This window comes from Acartia tonsa, chromosome 9 (assembly GCF_053477335.1).
Source record: "Acartia tonsa isolate MP-2025a chromosome 9, ASM5347733v1, whole genome shotgun sequence".
Classification (NCBI taxonomy): domain Eukaryota; kingdom Metazoa; phylum Arthropoda; class Copepoda; order Calanoida; family Acartiidae; genus Acartia; species Acartia tonsa.
This window is the reverse complement of record NC_137268.1, coordinates 33,645,418-33,667,727: the sequence shown is the minus strand read 5'-3', so window position 1 is coordinate 33,667,727 and position 22,310 is coordinate 33,645,418. Positions and strand designations below refer to the sequence as shown.

The 22,310-nt window shown below is 31.8% G+C and overlaps 1 protein-coding gene across 4 annotated transcripts in view; it reads right to left on the bottom strand.

Moving 5' to 3' along the window:
• The window catches only part of LOC145328821 (uncharacterized), a 323,279-nt gene that overhangs the window by 69,842 nt on the left and 231,127 nt on the right, over nucleotides 1-22,310 (bottom strand). For 3 of the 4 annotated variants that reach the window (XM_080172722.1, XM_080172721.1, XM_080172723.1), the window contains exon 2: nucleotides 6,008-6,112. The exons of the other annotated variant lie outside the window; for it this stretch is intronic. In XM_080172722.1, coding sequence (XP_080028848.1) covers nucleotides 6,008-6,080 — 73 coding nt within the window. In that variant the 5' untranslated portion in view covers nucleotides 6,081-6,112. The remainder of the gene's footprint in view (nucleotides 1-6,007; nucleotides 6,113-22,310) is intronic. 4 annotated transcript variants of the gene reach the window in all.

Sequence of the window (22,310 nt, the reverse complement as noted above, 5' to 3'; positions counted from 1 at the left end):
TTAATTAAAAAGTTGTCAAAAATTGGCATTAATGGCGTTGAACTTGAATGGTTTAAAAATTATTTAAGTAATAGACAGCAATTTGTACATGTAAACAACACTGACTCAACAAAGCTGAACATAGATAGAGGTGTCCCACAGGGCTCTATTTTAGGACCAATTCTATTTTTAATCTACATAAATGATCTTAAAAACTGTACTGATTTATTTACCCTATTATTTGCTGATGACAGTAATTTTTTAATTTCTGGTAAAAACTTTACAGAGATAAAACTGAAATTAAACAATGAACTTAAAAAGATATCTGATTGGTTTAGGAGTAATCAAATGAGCTTAAATCCTGATAAAACTAAAATCATGATATTTAATAAAAATGAAAATACTATTGATTGGAATGCTCTTAATATTAAGCTAAACTTTAACAATGAAAATGAGTTTGATCCTGAGAAAATAAAAATCTTAAATTATGTCAATTCAAGTAGCAATATTCCTGCAATTAAATTCCTAGGTGTATTTATAGATCCTTCTTTAAATTTTAAATATCATGTAGAACATTTACGTAAAAAGATTTCTAGTTCCTTATTTCTTATAAATAGAGCTAAACATATACTGAATTTAGATAGCAAAAAAATGCTTTTTCACTCACTTATAAATAGTCATTTACTTTACTGTTTACCTGCCTGGAGTTGTGGTCTAAAATCTACTATGGACCCATTAATTAAATTGCAAAAAAAGGCAATAAGAATTGTTTTTAGTAAGAAACACATCTCACACACAATGCCTTTATTTAAAAAAATGTATGTCCTTCCTTTACATGAATCAGCTAATTATTTGAAATTATTATTTATGTATGATTTTATAAACAGTAAGCTACCAAGTTCCTTTCAAGGTACATGGCTTCGCCGTAATCAATTACATACCAGAAATCTTAGAAACTCTAATATGTTTGATGTTAAAAAACCGAAGTTTAAATCTATTGAAAGATTTCCTAAGTATCATTTCCAAGAATTATGGAATAACCATTGTAATAATGATTTATTAACCCACAATCAATCAAGAAAAAAATTTATAAAAAATCTAAAAGAATCTTTGTTATCAAGCTTAACTTTAGTGTGTAACAACCCATTATGTCAAGAATGTAGATAAAATTATATTTCTTTTCAATATTGTTTGAAATCTGATAAATCAATCAAAATCTATTTGTTAAAATTTTTTTTAATTTCTATTATTGCAATAATGGTGTGAGACTTGTATGTCCTAATCAATCCTTCCTATTATCATTCTTTCCTCTCCAATATGATTTTATTTATTGCTTATTATCTTTTTTTCTATTTTTTTTGTCTTATTTATATGGCCTGTATGAAAACAATGTGTGAATACACATTACTGCATACTTCCTAGTTTTTAGGAAACTGCCATTTGGGAAGAAAATTTTTTTATAAATTAATCATATCAATAAAATTTGACTGTATATATAAATGTATATAATATTCATTTAATTCATTTATTATTTTGTTGTTTTTTTTTTCTATGTATGTACACCCAAGAATAATAAATCTAATCTAATCTAATCTAAAGACAGACAGATATGCTGTTACTATAAGGATACCGGGCATAAGATAAATTTTTCCCCATCAAAATAGTTGCTTGCCTACTTGTTTTTGTTTCGCTACCCTCTATCATATTCATCATAGTTAAGATATCATATAATCAAACATAAGAAAGTGTTTTTCTTATTTTGCTTCGCTACATTCAGAACAATACAATTCTAGTTAAATTTCGAAGTCAATAAATATAATTCTAAATTTTAATGTATAACAATTAAATGTGACCTTGTCTTCGGAATCAAAGTGAGGGAGGGGTGAGCAGTTTGTACACTATAGTAATAGTTATATCGCATTGTATAAGTTATAGACAGCTTTCCGCGGATATTAAAATGTAAAATTTTAAGATTAAAACCAGTTTTGTTAGCCCCGACAGACACCAATAAATATGAAAACATAATTTTCCCCTCTATGGTTTTTAAAAAAAATAATAAATAATAAAAATTATATTGATGAAAAATTGTTTATAAAACATTGGGGGCCAATAAAATTTAGAGTTCAATGTCCACAACCTCCGCGCTCCATAAGAGGTATAACGCAATATAAACCCTAGAGAAATATACTATTTTCTTGAATTTTTGTAATCTTTTCTGCCTTTTTCTTGATTAGTAGCCGAGAAAATTTCTTACTTGACAGAAAATTTGTACTAATAAAGTAGCTTCGCTTCTAAATGCCTTTCGTACACAGGGAAAGAGGGGAAATTGGGCTGTTTATTGCACTAGTCCCCACAGTTTTATATTAACTATTTCTTATTCTTTAGCTTATCAACTAATTGGGGACTTTTCTTTCTTGAATTTTGATTGGTTGGTTCCTTAAGTTGAATGTCCAAACGTTTCAACCACAAAGGGGGGAGGCGGAAGTGCCACTTCTTGAAACCAAAAGTAAAACGTGCATGATCTCAGCCCATAAAAGAGTTACAGCTCTAAAATTCGGCACAGCAGTTGTTTTTGTGAAGAACAACATGGAACTGTGAAAAAAAGGCGGTTGAACCGCCGCTCCCGCCGAAAACCGCCGTTTCCCGCCGAATTTTTTTCTCAAAAAATTTTCCTTAGGTATATTTTCACATGACACTTGTAATATTTCAAACATGTCAATATTAAGAGAAAAAAAAATTTAAAATCTCACAAGTGTCAAGTAAAAATAAAGCGAAACTTTTATGAAAAAAAAGTTTGCTCAGATGATTGAAAATTATCTATTATGGTGAGAAAAAGCAAAAAAAAAATTGGCGGGAAACGGCGGGAGCGGCAGTTCCGCCGCCGTTTCTTCACAGTTCCATATTGTTCTCCACAAAAGCAACTGCTGTGCCGAATTTTAATGCTGTAATTTTTTTATGGGCTGAGATCATGCACGTTTTACTTTTGGTTTTAAAAAGTGGCACATCCGCCTCCCCCCTTTTAACCAAGAGAAGGGGGTCATTTTGTATATCAATATTGGGGATGTCCCTTTAAATCCCTGTTATTACATCTTTGTAATGTAAATCCATTGTTAGTCCTGCGGGACTCCTAATGGGAAGATGGTAGAATTATGTCGATTTGTACAACTCAAAGCACAAGACAGACAGACAGACAAACATAAACTCAACATCTTTTTATATTTTAGTTAACCTTACAATTCCTTTAATATTTAGTATTACATTTTGATGATTTTTTAATTTTATTTCAATTTTTTAAGCACAGTTTCTTGCTGTACAAAGAAGTGAAATGTTTATTATGAACCGCTCGGTGTGTGATTGTGCCTTATTTCCATACACTAATGTACATTCGTATTTACATTATAAATAAACTTATTGCTTTGCCCTTAGCCTCTAAAGTTTCAGGGAAGATTTCTCCCCTCTTTTGATTTTTATCTAAAAAAATAATTTTTTGTACCAAGCCTTTGAGACTTAAACTTTTTTTAATTTTAAAAAGAAAGAATTTTTTTAGGGGGGTAAGTTTTTTTCAGGGTGAGGGTATCTTTCCTTAAACCCCTACCTTACTCTTATAAGTTTAAAACCACCACAGGACCAATAGGTATATTCGCTAAAAAGCAAAACCTTTTCTCTTTAGATAGACGGACGGACATTTATAAACAAAATAACTTCTCAAGACAAAGTATTACGCAAGAATAACCAAGCATTGACGCATATAATTATACATATTGTACGCACAAATAGTACATATGATAATTATAGAAAGAGAAAGTTTAAATAGATTTGAAACAGGAAGGGTTATATTACTATTATTAGAGTTAATATTGACGCAACTATACGCAAATTAGAAGTTATATATAGCATCGTATTATAGACAGCTTTCCGCTGATAGTAAAACTATAAGTCATAAGACTAATTTCGATATTTTTATTCCCGTGGGGCCGAAGGCCTTGGCTAACAAAACTGGTATTTTTCATTTTACTATTCGTAGAAAATTGTCTGTAATATGATACGATACATGATTTTTCAATAAGACTAAGAACTAGTTCTAATCCAGTGGATATTAATCTGTTTTGAAGCCATAATGGGAAAATCTTTGAACAAATAAAAGCTAGAATTAAAAACTTGATAAAAAAACGAAATTTCAGCCAAAAAAAATTTCTTTTTATTATTTTAGCAATAAAGCTAGGTACTCTAGAAGCTAATAATAAAATAAATCATAAATAAGTAATTTTATGTAATATGTTTTTTACTGTTTATCGTTTCTTAAAGCCGTGAGTTCAAACTATTGTAAAAGAACGTCCTTGTTTCTTTCTCGAGCTATTTCATGTAAGGAACAAACAAGTGATAAAAACATAATAAACAACTTTTTAAAACTTCTATACAGGCAAAAATATGAAAAATGATATTCTATGAGGTAACAGGATGTCTACCTATCTATCCACTAATATATCCTTAACTGCTAAATGATTGGTTCAGGAAAGGTTTTAGACTATATGATACCCCCCAACCCCTCCTCACAAAAAATATCAAACAAGCGTGTACCCCCCAACCCCTCTTACGCCGCAGCCCCTAGAAGCAAGTGGAGAAGCCATATGATTTTCAAAATAACAGTCATAAAATGTATTGTTATCTTAATAAATATATTTGTATGGAAATTAAAGAGACATCATGGCGTTATACTCTTTTTTTTTCAATTTTGAAAATTTGGTCCCCCCGACAGAACTAAGACTCTGAGAACAATAACTTTTTAAACATTTAGGTTAGGTTAGGTTATAGGCTAGGGAACCGAGAACCTGCGGATAGGCAGGGTAGGATGCCGAGCGCCCGCGGATAGGCAGGGTAGGATGCCGAGCGCTATGGCTAGGCAGGCAAGGGTAATGATCGCCGCGGCCAGAGTTCATACTTTTGTGTGGGGGGGAGGGGGAGTTGTTTACAAATTTTCAAAATTGAAAAAAAATCCTAAAAGGATAATACCAACGTCATTAATTATGATGCCTGAAAATTTTACACCCAAAATTACGACTTAAATTTTTTTTCTCAATGGGTAAAAAAAAGGATGAATTAGCAAGTAGTGTGAAAAAGGCCAATCCTTTTTAAAGTAAAAACTAAGAGGATGAGTTACCCCTGCACCCCCCTTCACTGTCACACTGGTAAAAATATACAAAATTGTTTCTATCTTATTAATAGCGAAGATACATTATGATCATTGAAAATATTACCAAAAATATACAGAAAATAAACTTATATTTACTAACATGCCATATTTTAGATTAGATGTTCTTTAATATTTTGCTTGATATGGGCAAAACTATATTACAAACAATTAAAATGAAAAAAAAATATTTTAATACGAATCGGAATGATATGTTTTAAGGAGTGGTCGGTACTTCTACCATTTTTTGTTTGTATCAATTTCTCAGAAATTTTATAGGTGTGTGTTAAAGTTAATACAATTCCTAGAAAACAACAGGAATTCAAGAATATGGCAATCTAACAATTATGATTAAAATGGAAAGAAAACGAAGTAGAGGGTTTCGCAGTATTTTCACAGACTAACCCAGCGGGGTCTATTTCTTAACCCTGCAGGGCAATAATTAACATTATCTAACCTAAACTAACCTATCAAAATCTTATGTGAAAATACGACTAAACCCGCTCCTTTGTTTTCTTTCCATAATATAAAAAAAGATATAATATAAAAGATGATATTGTTCGACACAAATAGCGAGAGTAGGGAGGAATGTCTTGATCCGTAAACAGGTGCAACTCATTACCATGCACAATTATAATTTCCAGACAAATATAGTACAATCAAAGGGTTGGTTTTCTGTTACTTAACCATCCTTCCAATAGTTGGCTTTGGAGAATCACATCCTATAACAAGCGTTTAATACCGTTGGGTTTTTAGATGATGTCTTATAATCGAAGAAGAACCCCACCCCAATAAAGAACAAGAGTTTATATAGAGTAGCTGCGCTTCTAACAAATTTACCTTTGTCGATGGTATCCCCCATGGAGTCGAACGTCTTGCTCGCCTGCTTGCCGAGTTTCTTCAGGAAGGACATTTTTGGGCTCTAGTACATAATTTTTTTAGTCTGAAATTGTATGAATAAGAACGATAATTAAACAAGGATGACAATATATATCCACAATTGCAATTATTTTAAAACAGATGAGTTTTAACAATGTCTGTAGTTTATTGTAATTTAGCCAAACACTCTGAAATGCATTAAAAACTTGAATTTAATGAGCTACATATTTTTTCCAATTCATTTGTTACTACAACTATAGGCCATATTTTTTAAAGAAATTTAATTTTTACCACGTAATTTTAAAAAAATCAAGACTTTAAAATCATGTTCTTATAATATATGCAACTTATATACTAAGCTATCTTATTTTCACAAAACAGCATATCGGCTATTTTAGTGGTGCCTAAGTGTTCATTGTAATACAAAGTTTAATATGTTAGACGGTAATCTTGTAACTTATTCTTGCTATCTTTCTACTGACGGATGTACTGATGGACGTAAGGACTGCCACTACACGTAAAGAAGCTTTGCTTTTTAAAATGAAAGTTGAAACTACTGAAGAGATAAAGGTAAAAAAAATTAAAGATAAGGAAACAGGAAGTATTTAATAAATCGAAGACATCTTAATATAAATTCTTGCGAAATAGTAAGTATTATCAAATTAATAGAAAGAAAAGCTTTAAAATATCTTTTATATTTATCTTTTTATGTTTAAGGAGTTTTAACTAGGGCGGTTCAATTTGGATTGATAAAAAAATGTTAAAAATTATAAAGGTTTATCGAACTACAAGCAATTTACCCGAAATCTACAACTGCAACTTCTCAGCCCAGGGTTGTCATTTTGGGCGGGCGCTTTTGGGCGGGCGGTTTTGGGTCGCCCAATATAAGGTCCTTTTAGGCAGTTTTGGGCATCTCCCTTTTATAGGGAGAGAAAAAGGGGAGGGGGTTAAAAAAGAGGGGGACGAGCCTATTTTTTGGGTGATATCCTTATACTAAAGTAACAGGATGTGTGTCTGTTTGTTTGTGTGTCTGTGTGTTTGTACCGAAGGATCTCGCTAACCGCTAAACCGATCGGGTTCTCCTTAACAGGGTAGCTTCTCATTGGTTCTGAGAAGGTTTATAACTATTTTGGGGGAGGGTACCACCACTCTCCTAAGAGAAATCGCCCCTAGAAAAAAATTACACTCCCTCAAAAACTTTTTTAAACTAAAAATAAAAATGGGTGGGGGGGGGCGGAAACCCAACCCCCCCCCCCAAAAAAAAAAAAATTATTCCCCCCCCACCGCCGTCCGCCGCCGTTTTCCGCCGCCAACAAAAATTTTTTTTTTTGCATTTCTCGCCGAATTAGGCAATTTGGAATCATTTGAGACCATGTTATTTTTTTCAAAAAATTTTCCCCTTACAAGCAGCCCTGCGGGGGGACTTTTTTTTTCAAATTCTCGTATATCAAGGTATATCTTAAATTCAGTACTTCTCCTGTGATTTTGAAGATATTAAAACAAAATCTTTTTAGGTTGGTAAGTAAAAAATATTTGAATGAAGAAAACGGCGGCGGGACCGGCGGGACCTCCGTCCGCCGCCGTTTTCCGCCGCCACCAAAAAAAATTTTTTTTTGCATTTCTCGCTTAATTAGGCAATTTTGAATCATTTGAGACCATGTTATTTTTTTCAAAAATTTTTCCCCTTACAAGCAACCCTGCGGGGGGACAGTCATTTTTTTTCAAATTCTCGTATATCAAGGTACATCTTAAATTCAGTACTTCTCCTGTGATTTTGAAGATATTGAAACAAAATCTTTTTAGGTTGGTAAGTAAAAAATATTTGAATTAAGAAAACGGCAGCGGGACCGGCGGGACCGCCGCTCCCGCCGTCCGCCGCCGTTTTCCGCCGCCAACAAAAAAATTTTTTTTTTGCATTTCTCGCCGAATTAGGCAATTTGAAATCATTTGAGACCATGTTATTTTTTTCTAAAATTTTTCCCCTTACAAGCAGCCCTGCCGTCCGCCGCCGTTTTCCGCCGCCAACAAAAAAATATCTTAAATTCAGTGGTAGGTACTCCTGTGATTTAAAAGATATTGAAACAAAATAGTTTTAGGTAGGTCAGTAACTAATGGCAGAGGTACGGCTGCGGAAAACGGCTGCGGGAAATGCAAAAAAAAATTGGCGGCGGAAAACGGCGGGAGCGGTGGTACCGCCGCCGTTTTTTATTCAAATATTTATTACTGACCCATCAAAAAATATTTTGTTCCAATATCTTCAAAAGCACAGGAGAAGTACTGAATTTAAGATATACCTTGATATACGAGAATTTGAAAAAAAAAGTCCCCCCGCAGGGCTGCTTGTAAGGGGAAAATTTTTTGAAAAAAATAACATGGTCTCAAATGATTCCAAATTGCCTAATTCGGCGAGAAATGCAAAAAAAAAATTTTTGTTGGCGGCGGAAAACGGCGGCGGACGGCGGTCCCGCCGGTCCCGCCGCCGTTTCCTTCATTCAAATATTTTTTACTTACCAACCTAAAAAGATTTTTTTTCAATATCTTCAAAATCACAGGAGAAGTACTGAATTTTAGATATACCTTGATATACGAGAATTTGAAAAAAATGACTAAGTCCCCCCGCAGGGTTGCTTGTAAGGGGAAAAATTAAAAAAAAAATAACATGGTCTCAAATGATTCGAAATTGCCTAATTCGGCGAGAAATGCAAAAAAAAAATTTTTTTGGTGGCGGCGGAAAACGGCGGCGGGCGGCGGGAGTGGCGGTCCCGCCGCCGTTTTTTTTAAAGATACCTCTAGTTGGGGTAATTACTGACCCAGCCCAAAAGATTTCATCCAATTATCTCTAAAACTAAGGGAGTAGCACCCAAAATAAAATTGCTGGTATGTCGTGGCACGAGTCACCACATTTCCCCCCCCCCTTTGATTTTCCCCTCCTGAAGTGCCCCTAGAGGCCTCTAGGGCCGTAGCCGCTAGTTAACTATATAATTTAGTAAGCTTTTTTGTATCTAGAGAAGGATTTCGCTAACTGCTGAACCGATATGGTTCTCCTTTCCAGTGGAGCCTTTATAGGTCCTGAGATGGTTTTAGGCTATTTTACTTCTAATAATAAGTCTAGGTATGGTTTTAGGCTATTTTATATCCTTTTTTTATATGCTTTTTACGGCATTTGCCCAAAAAGGGTGCCCAAAACTACTTTTGGGCGCCCAAAACCCGCCTAAAACCCTTTTGGGCAATTGGGCCGCCCAATATTAAAAAAAGTGCCCAATTCGACAACCCTGTCTCAGCCCCCTTCTGAGAGAAAATTTTAGCCCCTGCGGGGCCCTTCTAACCTTTATTTAGCTTTACATTTTATAGAAATAATTTTTATATTTTGTTAACAAGCTGTATTATTCTATTATATAAAGTTGAGAGGATTTTTTGTCTGGAGCTTAAGATCTCAATAACTACTGAAACGATTAGAAGCCCTTCGTGAATACAGGATCTCTAGATGCTAGGGGCGTTGCTAATAGCCCCTAATAAAGAAGCTATTATTAGCTATCATAGAATTTCTAAATAAATATTCAAAGTTGTAAAGAAAACAAAGATAAAGCTTGAAATAAAAACTGAACGGGTGTTCAAATAAACCGACTAAAACAAAACTGGGGCGGACACCAAAAAGCAGAGATCTAAAGGGATAAGACAATGGCCAATAATAATGACGGTACACAAAATTACCCCTTGAATTGAAACGGTTGAACACTCAACTTAAAAAACCAACAAATCAAAATTCAGTAAAAGTCCCCAAAGTTATTTAGCCATCCAATAAGAAAACTTTGGACACAAGTGTAATAAACAGCCCAATGTCCCCTCTACCTGTTAAAAGGTCTTATTTTGTTAAAACTTCGGCACATCTATAGAATATATTATAATCCTATCAGGGTGAAAACAGACATTGAACTGTGTATTAAATGGGTACCCAATGATAATAAACAAAACTTCCTCTTTTAAAGATAAAAAATATTGATAGTATAATTTGGACACTATTAATTCAATAAAAAAAACTTTGGGTACCAGTGTAAATTTCTGTCCAATATCCACCCTCCCTGGTAGTTACTATAAAAACCAGCCCAGCAGTATCTATTTTTTTTTCGAAAGAAGGGGTTATTATGTTGATCATAATTGGAGGTATAGATATGAATTTACCGTCCATTTTCTTATGATCTATGGAATTTTCTAATTGTTTATTTTTAGTTTAAATGAGGAAATATAATTGTGAAGGTTAAAATAAAGTAAATGTCAGTAAGAAAAGAAGAATATTTGATCAATTCACATTTCAGGTAAAGGTGCTAACATCAGGGAGGGAGGGGACATTGCGCTGTTTATTACACTAGTACTCAAAGTTTTATAATAAAGTTTATTACTCGTTAGAATAACAAATTGGTGACTTTCATTGAATTTTAATTGGTTGCTTCATTAAGTTGAATGTCCACACGTTTTAACCACTATCTGTAATCAACAGAAGGAGAAACTTTATGTATCATCATTAAGGATGTAGATTTATTTATCTGTCATCGCCTTATCCCTATAGACCCCTAGGAAAAGGTGTTAACATTTAGGGTATGCTATCTCTTCCGCATATCATTTATATGATAGCGATCATATGCGTAAATAGTTATTTATCGCATCGTATAGACCGCATTCCGCGGTTATTAAAATGGTGCATTATTTGCCAAATGTACCACTTTTCTGCACTACCTCTCCGATTTTGTTAATACTCTATATTTTGGTCCGTTGGGTCATTCAAGGATGCTGGATGGCCAAAAAAAAGTTTCAGAGTCCCTGGATGTCTAGATATCTAGCTATCTAAGAAGGTAGGTAACAAAAATGTAAAAAACACCCATTTTTTCACAATTTTAAAAATTAATTTTTTCATCAATCTTACATCCAGATCCAATCTATACATTTTATACACCAAAATGATCATTTATTCATGTAAAAAGCGCACATAATGCTATTTTGGCCAAAACTCTAATTTTACAGGGTGTCCAACAAAAAGTGTATTTTGGATATCTAGCGTAATACCCAAAATACCTGTCCGAAAAAAATCATTTTTTTTTGCTTAAATCCTATGTTTTATCTGTGTGCATATGTGGTATATAACGGTTCAGACCACCCGGGACTATAAGGTTGTCAAATTTCACTTTGGGACACCCTGTAAATGTGATTTTTGCGTCTGTAGAGCTAAAACTTGGTCCAAATTGGCAATTTTTTTCAAATTACTCTAATATGAGTCTTAGTATGTTTGGCCATAGTGTTTTCTGACCAGATCAATATTTTCATATTTTTTGGACACCCTGTATTTTCAAAAAAAGAGAAAAAATTTTTTTGTTTTTTAAAATTTTTTTTTCTATTTTTAAGTTACTTAAAACTGTCATATAGATACAGATTTTGACTAATAACAATAATATTTGCCTATTTTACAATTTTTTACACTTTTGGGACACCCTGTGCATGTTTTTGAAAAATGATGGTTTTTGCCCATTTTTGGGGGGAAGGAGTCGTTTTAGGGCCATAGACTATTTCTTCATTTTTGTAGAACTTTTCAAGACACATCATTTGTTATTAATGCAAAAACCTCAAAAACCGAACCGTTTTGCCGTTATTCACCGCTAAAGGCGGAATTTTTTTACGTTTTTGCCGTTCCGGAGGTTGTAATGGGCATTTGTGGTAAGAAAACGTTGATTTATCAAAATCCCTTTAAAATACTTTTATTTACTAAATTTCATATTAAGTAAAATTTTTTGTGCAGCTAACCGTTTTTCGTCAAGATGGATTTCAATTGTTAAAACAAGAAAATTAAGTGAATATAACATAAATAATTGCTATAACATAAGTGATTAAAGAAACATAAATCATGTGCATTTGAAATTCCTTTTGACAAAAATCGGTTGGATATACAAAAAAATTTACTTCACATGAAATTTAGTAAATTAAAATGCCTAAATAAAAGTATTTCACAGTTATCTTGATAAATCAACGTCTTCTTACCACAAATGCCCATTACAACCTCGGGAACGGCAAAAAACGTAAAAAATTCTGCCTTTGGCGGTGAATAACGGCAAAACGGTTCGGTTTTTGCGGTTTTTGCATAAATAACAAATGATGTGTCTTGAAAAGTTCTACAAAAATGAAGAAATAGTCTATGGCCCTAAAACGACTCCTTCCCCCCAAAAATGGGCAAAAACCATCATTTTTCAAAAACATGCACAGGGTGTCCCAAAAGTGTAAAAAATTGTAAAATAGGCAAATATTATTGTTATTAGTCAAAATCTGTATCTATATGACAGTTTTAAGTAACTTAAAAATAGAAAAAAAATTTTAAAAAAAACAAAAAAAAATTTTCTCTTTTTTTGAAAATACAGGGTGTCCAAAAAATATGAAAATATTGATCTGGTCAGAAAACACTATGGCCAAACATACTAAGACTCATATTAGAGTAATTTGAAAAAAATAGCCAATTTGGACCAAGTTTTAGCTCTACAGACGCAAAAATCACATTTACAGGGTGTCCCAAAGTGAAATTTGACAACCTTATAGTCCCGGGTGGTCCGAACCGTTATATACCACATATGCACACAGATAAAACACAGGATTTAAGCCAAAAAAAATGATTTTTTTCGGACAGGTATTTTGGGTATTACGCTAGATATCCAAAATACACTTTTTGTTGGACACCCTGTAAAATTAGAGTTTTGGCCAAAATAGCATTATGTGCGCTTTTTACATGAATAAACGATCATTTTGGTGTATAAAATGTATAGATTGGATGTAAGATTGATGAAAAAATTAATTTTTAAAATTGTGAAAAAATGGGTGTTTTTTACATTTTTGTTACCTACCTTCATAGATAGCTAGATATCTAGACATCCAGGGACTCTGAAACTTTTTTTTGGCCATCCAGCATCCTTGAATGACCCAACGGACCAAAATATAGAGTATTAACAAAATCGGAGAGGTAGTGCAGAAAAGTGGTACATTTGGCAAATAATGCACCAAATGAAAACTTATTAGATCAAAACTGACATTTATAATTTTTATTTTTATATTCGTGGAAAATTGTCTGTAATACGATGCTATACGATTTTTCAGTATAGCTGAGAACATGCTATAATCCAGCGGATATTAATCGGTTTCGAAGCCATAATGGAAAATACATTATAACAAATAATTAAGAAAAGGTGTAGTTTGTGCTCTGTTAATAATTTTCTGTACTAATGGTTTGATAGTGTAATAAATATGCGGACATTAATGGAAACCAACATTCGAACATCTTTCAAATAAAGATTTTAATTATTTATTAAGTTGGATAGGTATTTAGTCAATAAAGTAAAAAAATACGAAATGTTTAATAATATGAAGTTAATAGTGGCTCTTTATTCGAAGGGGCTGAAAGCGGATTGAAAAATAGCTGAAAACCACAACATGAAGACTTAAATCTGAAAATAAAATAACATAAAGCCATTACAGGACCTATGTGAAGCTTACCAAAATTAGAAATTCTAAACAGTTCAGTAGTTTTTGAGATTTTAAGCTTTAAAAATATCAGTGGTGAGGGGGGGATGCTGTAAATTATACTGGTTCCAACAAGAAACATACTCTTTCATGCGTTTTGTCTTAAAAACTTTGGGTACTTTAATTAAACCTTGATTGGTTGGTTCAAACTAGTAGTATCCAATCTTTTAAACCAACAATTGAATTTTATTTTACAGAAAGGGTAATTTTGTTTGTCATGAATGTATTAAAAATTAAATATAACATTATAATATATTATTTGCTTGTACTTTATTTCTCTATGTGCAAATTTATTTTCAATAGAATTTTAAAATTAAAAATTCTTTCTTAAGAGAGAGAGGAGTCATAGGGATGTAAATTATACCTACCTTAAAACCTATAAACTACACAATAGGTAATTTTGTTTAAATATCTTAAACGAAATTTTTATTGCCTTATACCTTAATATCCCTGGTACTTACTTATTCTAAAGGGGTAGTTGCACGAAATGCATTTGAACTTAATTTAGTGAACCAAATTTTGCCATGGACATCTTAGGCGGGGATCTAAATGGATAAGACAATGGCCGATAAATTGATGATACACAAAACTACCTCTTCTGTACATTACAACTTAATGAAACATCCAAAAAAAATAAGTAGTAGTCCCCAAAGTTGCTGAGTCATCAAATAAGAAAACGTTATTATATTGGGGACTAGTGTAATAAACAGCAATGTGTCCCCTCCTTCCCTGCATCTTAAGTAGGGTGTGAAGATTTATTAATTAGCCATTGTCCTTCTCCTCCCTGATATATCAAATTCTAATTGAAGCAAAGATTTCTATTAAATTCATTTTACGTCATTTCAAAGTATTTTAAAGATTCTCTTACGCTCTTAATTTATTTTTACATGAATTCAATTAAAACAAGGATGACAACATCCATAAAAGCGAAGCTCCGAAACGGTTGGACAAACGGACAGTAACACTTGTACCTATAGTGTCAGAACTGAATAATCAGAAAATAAATGAATAAGAGAAAAGGAAAATTGTGAGTGAATTTGTTGAAAAACATTTTGATACGTGATAATATTTATGGACATACTTACATTATAAGACTTAATTATAGAGTTGCTTTGCTTATAGTATTGTAGTTTGTTGTCCCAGGAATCAGTATACCAAAAATCAGAACAATCGGATAATTAGATCACATCAAAATGTTGTTAAAAAGTAAAAAATCAACATGTTTAAACTGAACGTACGGACATTCTGGTAATGATTATGGAGTTGCTACGATTTCTAAATCGTACCTAACTACTACAGGAATTACCATGCAAAGTTTGAAATCGATAGGACAATTCTAACATGCCTAAATTAACAAAATAGCATAATCTGTCTCGGACGGACGGACCGACCCCAATTATAGAAAAGCTTCGCTTTTAAGAATAAGAGCAACTATATCTATTAATGACACATACTGCAGCCTTTCTAATAACAGGGTAGTAACAGGTCCGTTAAAATCTTGCTAGATTCTGAACCTATTAATTTTTCAATTTTAGGAAAGTTTCAGATCCCAGAATGGATTTAGATTGATTTATTTGAAATTAAAGATTTGGAATGGTTTATGGCTATTTAACCCTTTTGCTTGAGAATGTAAAAGCTAACCAAACAAACACTCACCAAAAAAACAAGTTTATAGAAAAGCATTTGAAAATCTGTATCTTGAATTTTGATCTCTGTTTTCATTTTCAAAGGCGGCGCTTTTTTACATTAAAAGTCGGTCATTAACTATTAGCTCTTATCGTTGATTTACACATTAATCGTTCTTTCGTTTACATTCTTGTCGGATTGATTCCCGTACCAGTCAGGTACAACTCAGAAAGCGTAGCAATTCAATAATCATTACATGCAGGTCCGTATGATTTACTTGATTTTTGTAATAATAATTCCAATGACGATTAGACACAAGATTAAGTGCGAAGCATCTCTATAATTAACTCTTAAAATTTATAACCTTATTATGCATCATATATTTAAGTAGTTTTAGGATAGATTTCGTCTAGATATAAAAAATTAGGATCAGGGAAATAAAACGAAGTAGCGGGTTTCGTCGTATTTTCATAGTAACTTTTCTCCTATTTCTATCCTCTATCCTCTGTGGGGAGCTTTAACCCTTCGGGGCATTCAATAACATCTACCTAATCTAACCTAAAATAACATATCAAAAGCTACTGTAAAAATAAGACGAAAACCGCTACTTCGTGTTCTTTCATGATCCAAAAATTATAGTAATAATGATTTGATTAGCTTTGCAGTTATGATTGTTGTTATCCTTGTTCTATACTGAAAACACATGCTAAAAGATTCCCTTATTTGTCTCAGTCTCAAAGCGTACAAGGATAAAAAATATTCAAAGAAGCATAAAAAAATATGAACATTGATATCTAAAAAATAATATCTACTGACGATAATTCCCAATAATAGCGAAGCTTTTGAAACGATATTAATACATGTCGGGAGAAAAGTGAAGGGGAAGAAAGAGAAAGGAAGGACAGAAAAAGAAAGAAAGAGAGAGATAAAAAAAGATGTAAAAATGTGGAAACCTGATATTATAGAGATGCTTCACATTTATAAAAAATGAACAAATACAAAATAGGTCAGAAAACAAATTCTCCAAGATCAAGCGTACACATAACTGATTCAGGAAGGTAGGGGACATTAGGCTGTTTATAAAACTAGTCCCCAATGTTTTATAATAGCGTTTTCTTATTCGTTGGATTCATAACTTTGGAAACTTTTATTGAATTTTATTTGTTTGGTTCTTTATGTTGACGTTGAGTTTCCGTACATTTCACTTTCAACCAATAATTTTAATCTACAGAAGGGATAATTTTGTGTTTCATCATTGGGGATGTTCATCAAATCATCGGCCATTGTCTTATCCCTTTAAGATCCCTGCATAAGAGTGCAGAAATTTAAATTCTTAGGACGATATGACACAATATTAATATTAAAGCATATATTTTCTATGATTCAAAGTTTTTGGAGCTTTGCTTTTATTGATATAATCATGCTTGTTAAAAGCTAATATTTTCTATAATTAGGATCAGTCCGTCCGTAGGTCCGGAAAGGATAGCTCTTTTCGTTAATTCAAACTCTATAATAATTACTAAAAAGTCCGTATGTCAATTTTAAACATGTTGCTTTTTTAACCTTTTTATCAACAACTAAGGGGGGGGGGGGGGGGGCGATAGTGACACTTTTTGAAACCAAAACTAAAAGTCAACAAAGGAACTCAACTAAAAAAAAGAGTTACAGGTCTGAGATTTTGCATGGCAGTTGCTTTATAGGGGTAAAATATGGAACTGTGAAGAAACGGCGGCGCAACCGCCGAAAACCGCCGTTTCCCGCTGAATTTTTTTTTGCCTTTTCTCGGCGGTTTTCGGCGGTTGCGACGCCGTTTCTTTACAGTTCCATGTACCCCTATAAAGCAACTGCCATGCAAAATGTCAGATCTGTAACTCTTTTTTTAGTTGAGTTCCTTTGACTTTTAGTTTTGGTTTCAAAAAGTGTCACTTTCGCCCCCCCCCCCCCCCTTTAATCATCCTATTAATCTGATTGGAATACTGATTCCCATTACAACAAGGTACAATGTTAGAAATATGTCCTTAAACAGTATCCTGTATTTAAGCAGTTTTGTAACAAATTTACTTGCAAAGAGGACTATCCATGAACAAGAGCATGTGATTCTAAGTACCTTCCAGCATTGATCCTGAGTATTTTCTTTCAGAATATAATAGGTCAGTATCAATAAATAATATATTGACGAGAAAATTTATGTTTCACCACTTCAAGTGGAAGAAAAGTAAAAAAATGTCCACCATTTTTTGATAAAATTCTATCAAACGTTTTGTTGAGTTTGGGGTGTCTTTAATTGTCCATGTTGTCAAATGATAAAAATTAAAAAAAAGTCAAAAGCACATTTACTATATCTCATATGTATCACGGTTGATTTTTTATTAAATGAATAAGTTAGGGTACAATGTTTGGCACTTTCGATATAAGTAAATGATAATAACAAAGCCACAGAATACGATAATACCTTCAGAAAAATCAATAAAAATAGTTTTCATACTAAATTTAGGTTTTTTATATTTTTTTCTAAAATGTCATGACAGAAGATGCAAAATGTCGTCTTAGTTTTTTGAAAGGATTAATCTTCTCTGAAATCTAAATTATCAAAATATTTTTTTTGGTAAATGATTATACGATATATGTCAAACATTTTATCAGAAAGAAATATTTAAAATTGTGAAGTAGAAACCTGAATAATTTTTCTTGTGGAAATAGTTTTCTGCAAATGTTGAAAAACATATGTCTGCTAGCATTAAGATGTTTGTACTGCCAATACATGTTGGGTTTTATTTAAAGAATTTCTTTAAAATGTTTTTTTTTTACATTGTATACCAATAACGCAATATTTGCTATCAGAAAACCCCCGACTAAGACTCGCCTACGACCCGATCTTTTAGGATTGCTTTGTAATTTACATTTTTGAAAGTCTTTCAACAGTATACACAGCAAATTCTCTCTTTTTTAACTAACTTTCCGAATAATATACCTAAAGCATTTAAATTGACAAAGACTATGCTTATATTTTTACCATTCAAGTTTATTTAATATTCTAATAAATAGCGCAACCCTCCAAGTTTATGACTACTTTTCATGAACATATGATCTAAAGAATAAGCTCTGACGCAATGTCATATAAGGATATTATAATATTCCTTAAAAAAATTGTTATTTTTGCATATATGTTACATTTTACAGTGTTTTGTGGCTCAAAAGAAAGACAATTAAAAATTATTTCATATTATATAGTTTAAATTACATAAGATAACCTAGAAATAGTAAAAAATTCCCTTTCTTTTTTTGTCGCAAAAGAGAATTCAACAAAGATTTTCATTAAAAAACACCTTAGTGTAAAAATTAAAAAGTTTAAACATGGTCACAAAAAGATTCAATTAGTTTATTAAATGTTTCATTTTCAGCAAATGACGATTAATCTCTATTACAAAGAATAAAGTGTAAAAAGATATTCTCGTTTTAATTTTAAGCAACTTAAAATGCATTTTAATACCCTTTAATGATTTATTTTTTAAAACATCATTTTATAAAATGTTATTGATTTTTAAAGTTATATATTAGAATGTTTTTAAATTTTGTTAACATTTTGTTTTAAATGTAGAAAATTGGTAATTCTAAACATTCAAAAAATGATTTTATTAAATTTTCATCACTTAAATTGCATGTTTGATGAAATTTTCAAATGATAATTCAAGAAAAATCGTTTAAGTTTTATTATATTTTACTTTGAAATGTTAAAAAAATATATTATTGTCAAAAATGTGGAAGTTATACTTTCCTCAAAAAAAGACCTAAAACATGCAAATTAACACGTGTAATGAGATTTTTTTTCTTTCAGGTTTAATATTAAGTAATTATTGATATTTTTTGTAAAAAGGATTTTATATAAAAAGTTTTAAAACTCGAGTTATGTAGTGGTTCTAAAAAAGGTTGCGAATTTATGCAATTTTCTTGCAAAACAAATTTTCTAGGATTTTAAAAATAGCAAAGGGTGTTATTAGACGTACTTACAGATACAATTGCTAAGTCATTTTGGCCAAACACTAAAATAAAGTTTTGACATCTGAGCGTCCAAGCGTGGTATGTTTAAATTAATGCCAATATGGATTAATTTACAATCTATATAACACAAGTATTCGCATATGTATCATCAAATATCCATTTTATTAAAAGAATCAGCTTCATAAAAGTTTTCAAAATCAATTAAAATACCTAAAAACATGGTGAAACATAAATTTTCTCGTCAATATATTAATAATATATGGTGTCCTGTTATATTCTGAAAGAAAATACTAAGGATCAATGCTGGAAGGTACTTAGAATCATGTGCTCTCGTTCGTGGATAGTCCGCTTTAATTGGACTTATACATTTATATTCTGTTTTTTAGTTCTGGCAATCTACAAGTTTTAATGTTCGTTTGGCCTACCGTTTCAGAGCTTCGCTTTTATGGATGTTGTCATCCTTTTTATTATGAAAATATATTCAAATATATAATGCTATAAAATTACTGTTTTTTTTTTTATAAAAATCAATAGCAAAGACAGACTATAATATATCAAATCTGACTAAAACAGATAATAAGATACAGCAAACTGTTATGTTAAGATTTCATGAAACCAGGGAGCGGTAGTTCCAAAGCAAACTGATTGATAAAAGAAAGTAATTGTAAAAAAAATACTTTTAAGATATTTAAAAAAAAATATTTTGTCTCAAAATCCAAAGTAACTGTAAAATATTATATTTTCCAGTATGGCTTCGAAACCGACTAATATCCGCTGTATTAGAACCGGTTCTTAGCCATAGGGAAAAAATATGTATACCATCGTATTACAGACAATTTTCTAGGAGTATTAAAACAAAAATCGTAAAATTAAAACTAGTTTTGGTAGCCCGCGCATTTGGACCCTCAGGCCTAACAAAACTGGGTTTAATCTTATAATTTTTCATTTTAATATCCGCGGAAACCTAGCAGCAGTATAGAAAATCATACTGAAAATAGTACATTTTGTCTTCATCGTGAAAATTTTTTACTCAAGGAATTAGGTACTAATTCAATTTTCAGAAGTTTTTTTGTAAAAAGTAAATTATATTTACAAAGGTTTGAGACCGAAAGAACGAGTCTAACAATTAAAAATGATAAAAATGTTCATTACCTATGCCTTTCTCCATTATACTTAGTGATGAGGCATAAAGAAATAATCTATTTCCTCTCTTATGACAAACTATCATAATTATACAAGCAGGGAGGGGACATTGGACTGGAAATTATACTACCACCCAATTTCTAATCATATTTGGTTATAAATTAGCTAAAAAAAAACTTTTGGGTTTTTGGTTGATTTATGATTGCTCTGTACAAGTACCAGAACTATTCGACCAGTAATTTTAACAATTGGTAATCATATTAATCATATTTTGAGAATGCATTGTCCTATAAATAAATCTATAAATATTTATGTATAATCAGACAGCTACCTGGATCCCCTTGGAACCTTTTTCGTCTGCTAGCAAATTGGTTTATGCTCTTTTGTAGCTATGTTAATATTCCCGACGATATTGGTTGATTTTCAAAGACCCAATTGAAAGTCGACACAGGGTCCCCGGGGTTGGGACATACCTATATTTAATCCCTTCCCCCTCTAGTGTTTTACTCGAATAAACAAAGTGAGTTATAGAGATGATTCTCTTGCTTATTTGTAAGGGGAATTACGGCTACATGCAAATTTTGATTAGTAGGAATAATGATAAAAATATTTACCTATTTTTCATAAAAAAAAACTTTATACTGATATTTTTTACAAAAATAATACATCATAAAAAACTCATAATTGTATTAATGTATACAGTAGTTTACTAATTAGTCTAGGCATAATTACATGTAGTTATACATATATAATACTAATCAAAGTAATGCAATTACAAAATGCAAAGCTTTTTAATATATGTGTGAATACACCTGTCCGTCATGGAAAAATATGATAATAAGTTTTAGTACCTAACATTAGAATTCACACAACTTACCCTGGTTGTGTAAGAAGGGAGATTATTAAGTGGTTTGGATACTTAATAGTCACGTACATAATATCTGTACAACCCTTATCCCATGCTTGTAATAGGAATTCCAAAAAACAGATCAATAGGATAATCATATCACATAACAATTTGTTGTTAAAAAGTTAAAAGTCAACATGTTTGAAATGGAAGTACGGACTTTTTTTTGTAATGATTATAGATATGCTATGCTTCCTAAATCGAACCGAACCGTTACAGGAATCACCATGCAAAATTTAAATTCTATGGAACAATTCTAACATGTCTGAATTAACGAAGAGAGCTAACCATTACGGACGGGTGGACCCTAATTTTGGAAAAGCTTCGCTTTTAAAAATATTGCACAACGCTCAACAAGATGGGAATGGCCAAAGTTTTGTGAAAGTTGTTACATTTGGTGTATGATGGGCACCCGGGATCAGAAGGGATAGGACAATTGCTGATAAATTTATATACATCCCCAATGATGATACTCTAAACTACCCCTTAAATTAATTAACCGACTAATCAAATTCAATACAAGTCCCCAAAGTTGGTAAGCAAACAAATAAGAAAATGTTATTATAAACTTTGGAGACTAGTGTAATGTACCTTCCTTCCTGGATGGGCCCTGAAAAGTGTCCTAGGTAATACATTTGGAACTTAAACTATGTATGATAACAAGAAAATTTTGTTTAAAGCTTATAGGTAAATATTTTTAGGAAAAGAAGAAGTTTTTTTGGGGCAGTAGCTTCATATTTGTCCTAAAAAAACTTAATTAGATCAGTGGTTTGCGAGATCTTAACGGACAAACATACAAAAAAACATACTAACTTTTATAAAAGAATAAAATGGAATATAAAGTAAGCATAGAACAAAGTCAGTTTTTATGTAAAACTCTCTGAGTAATAAATCTAAAAGTCTGGGTTAATTTAGTGTATTTTTTAAGGAAAAAATTGCTAGTTTTAGGCTAAGTACTATCTTCCAAACAAAAAACTATGCGATTTTTGAGCTTTCTTTAATTCATATTTAAACTAGAGTGGTTAAAAAATGGGTGAAATC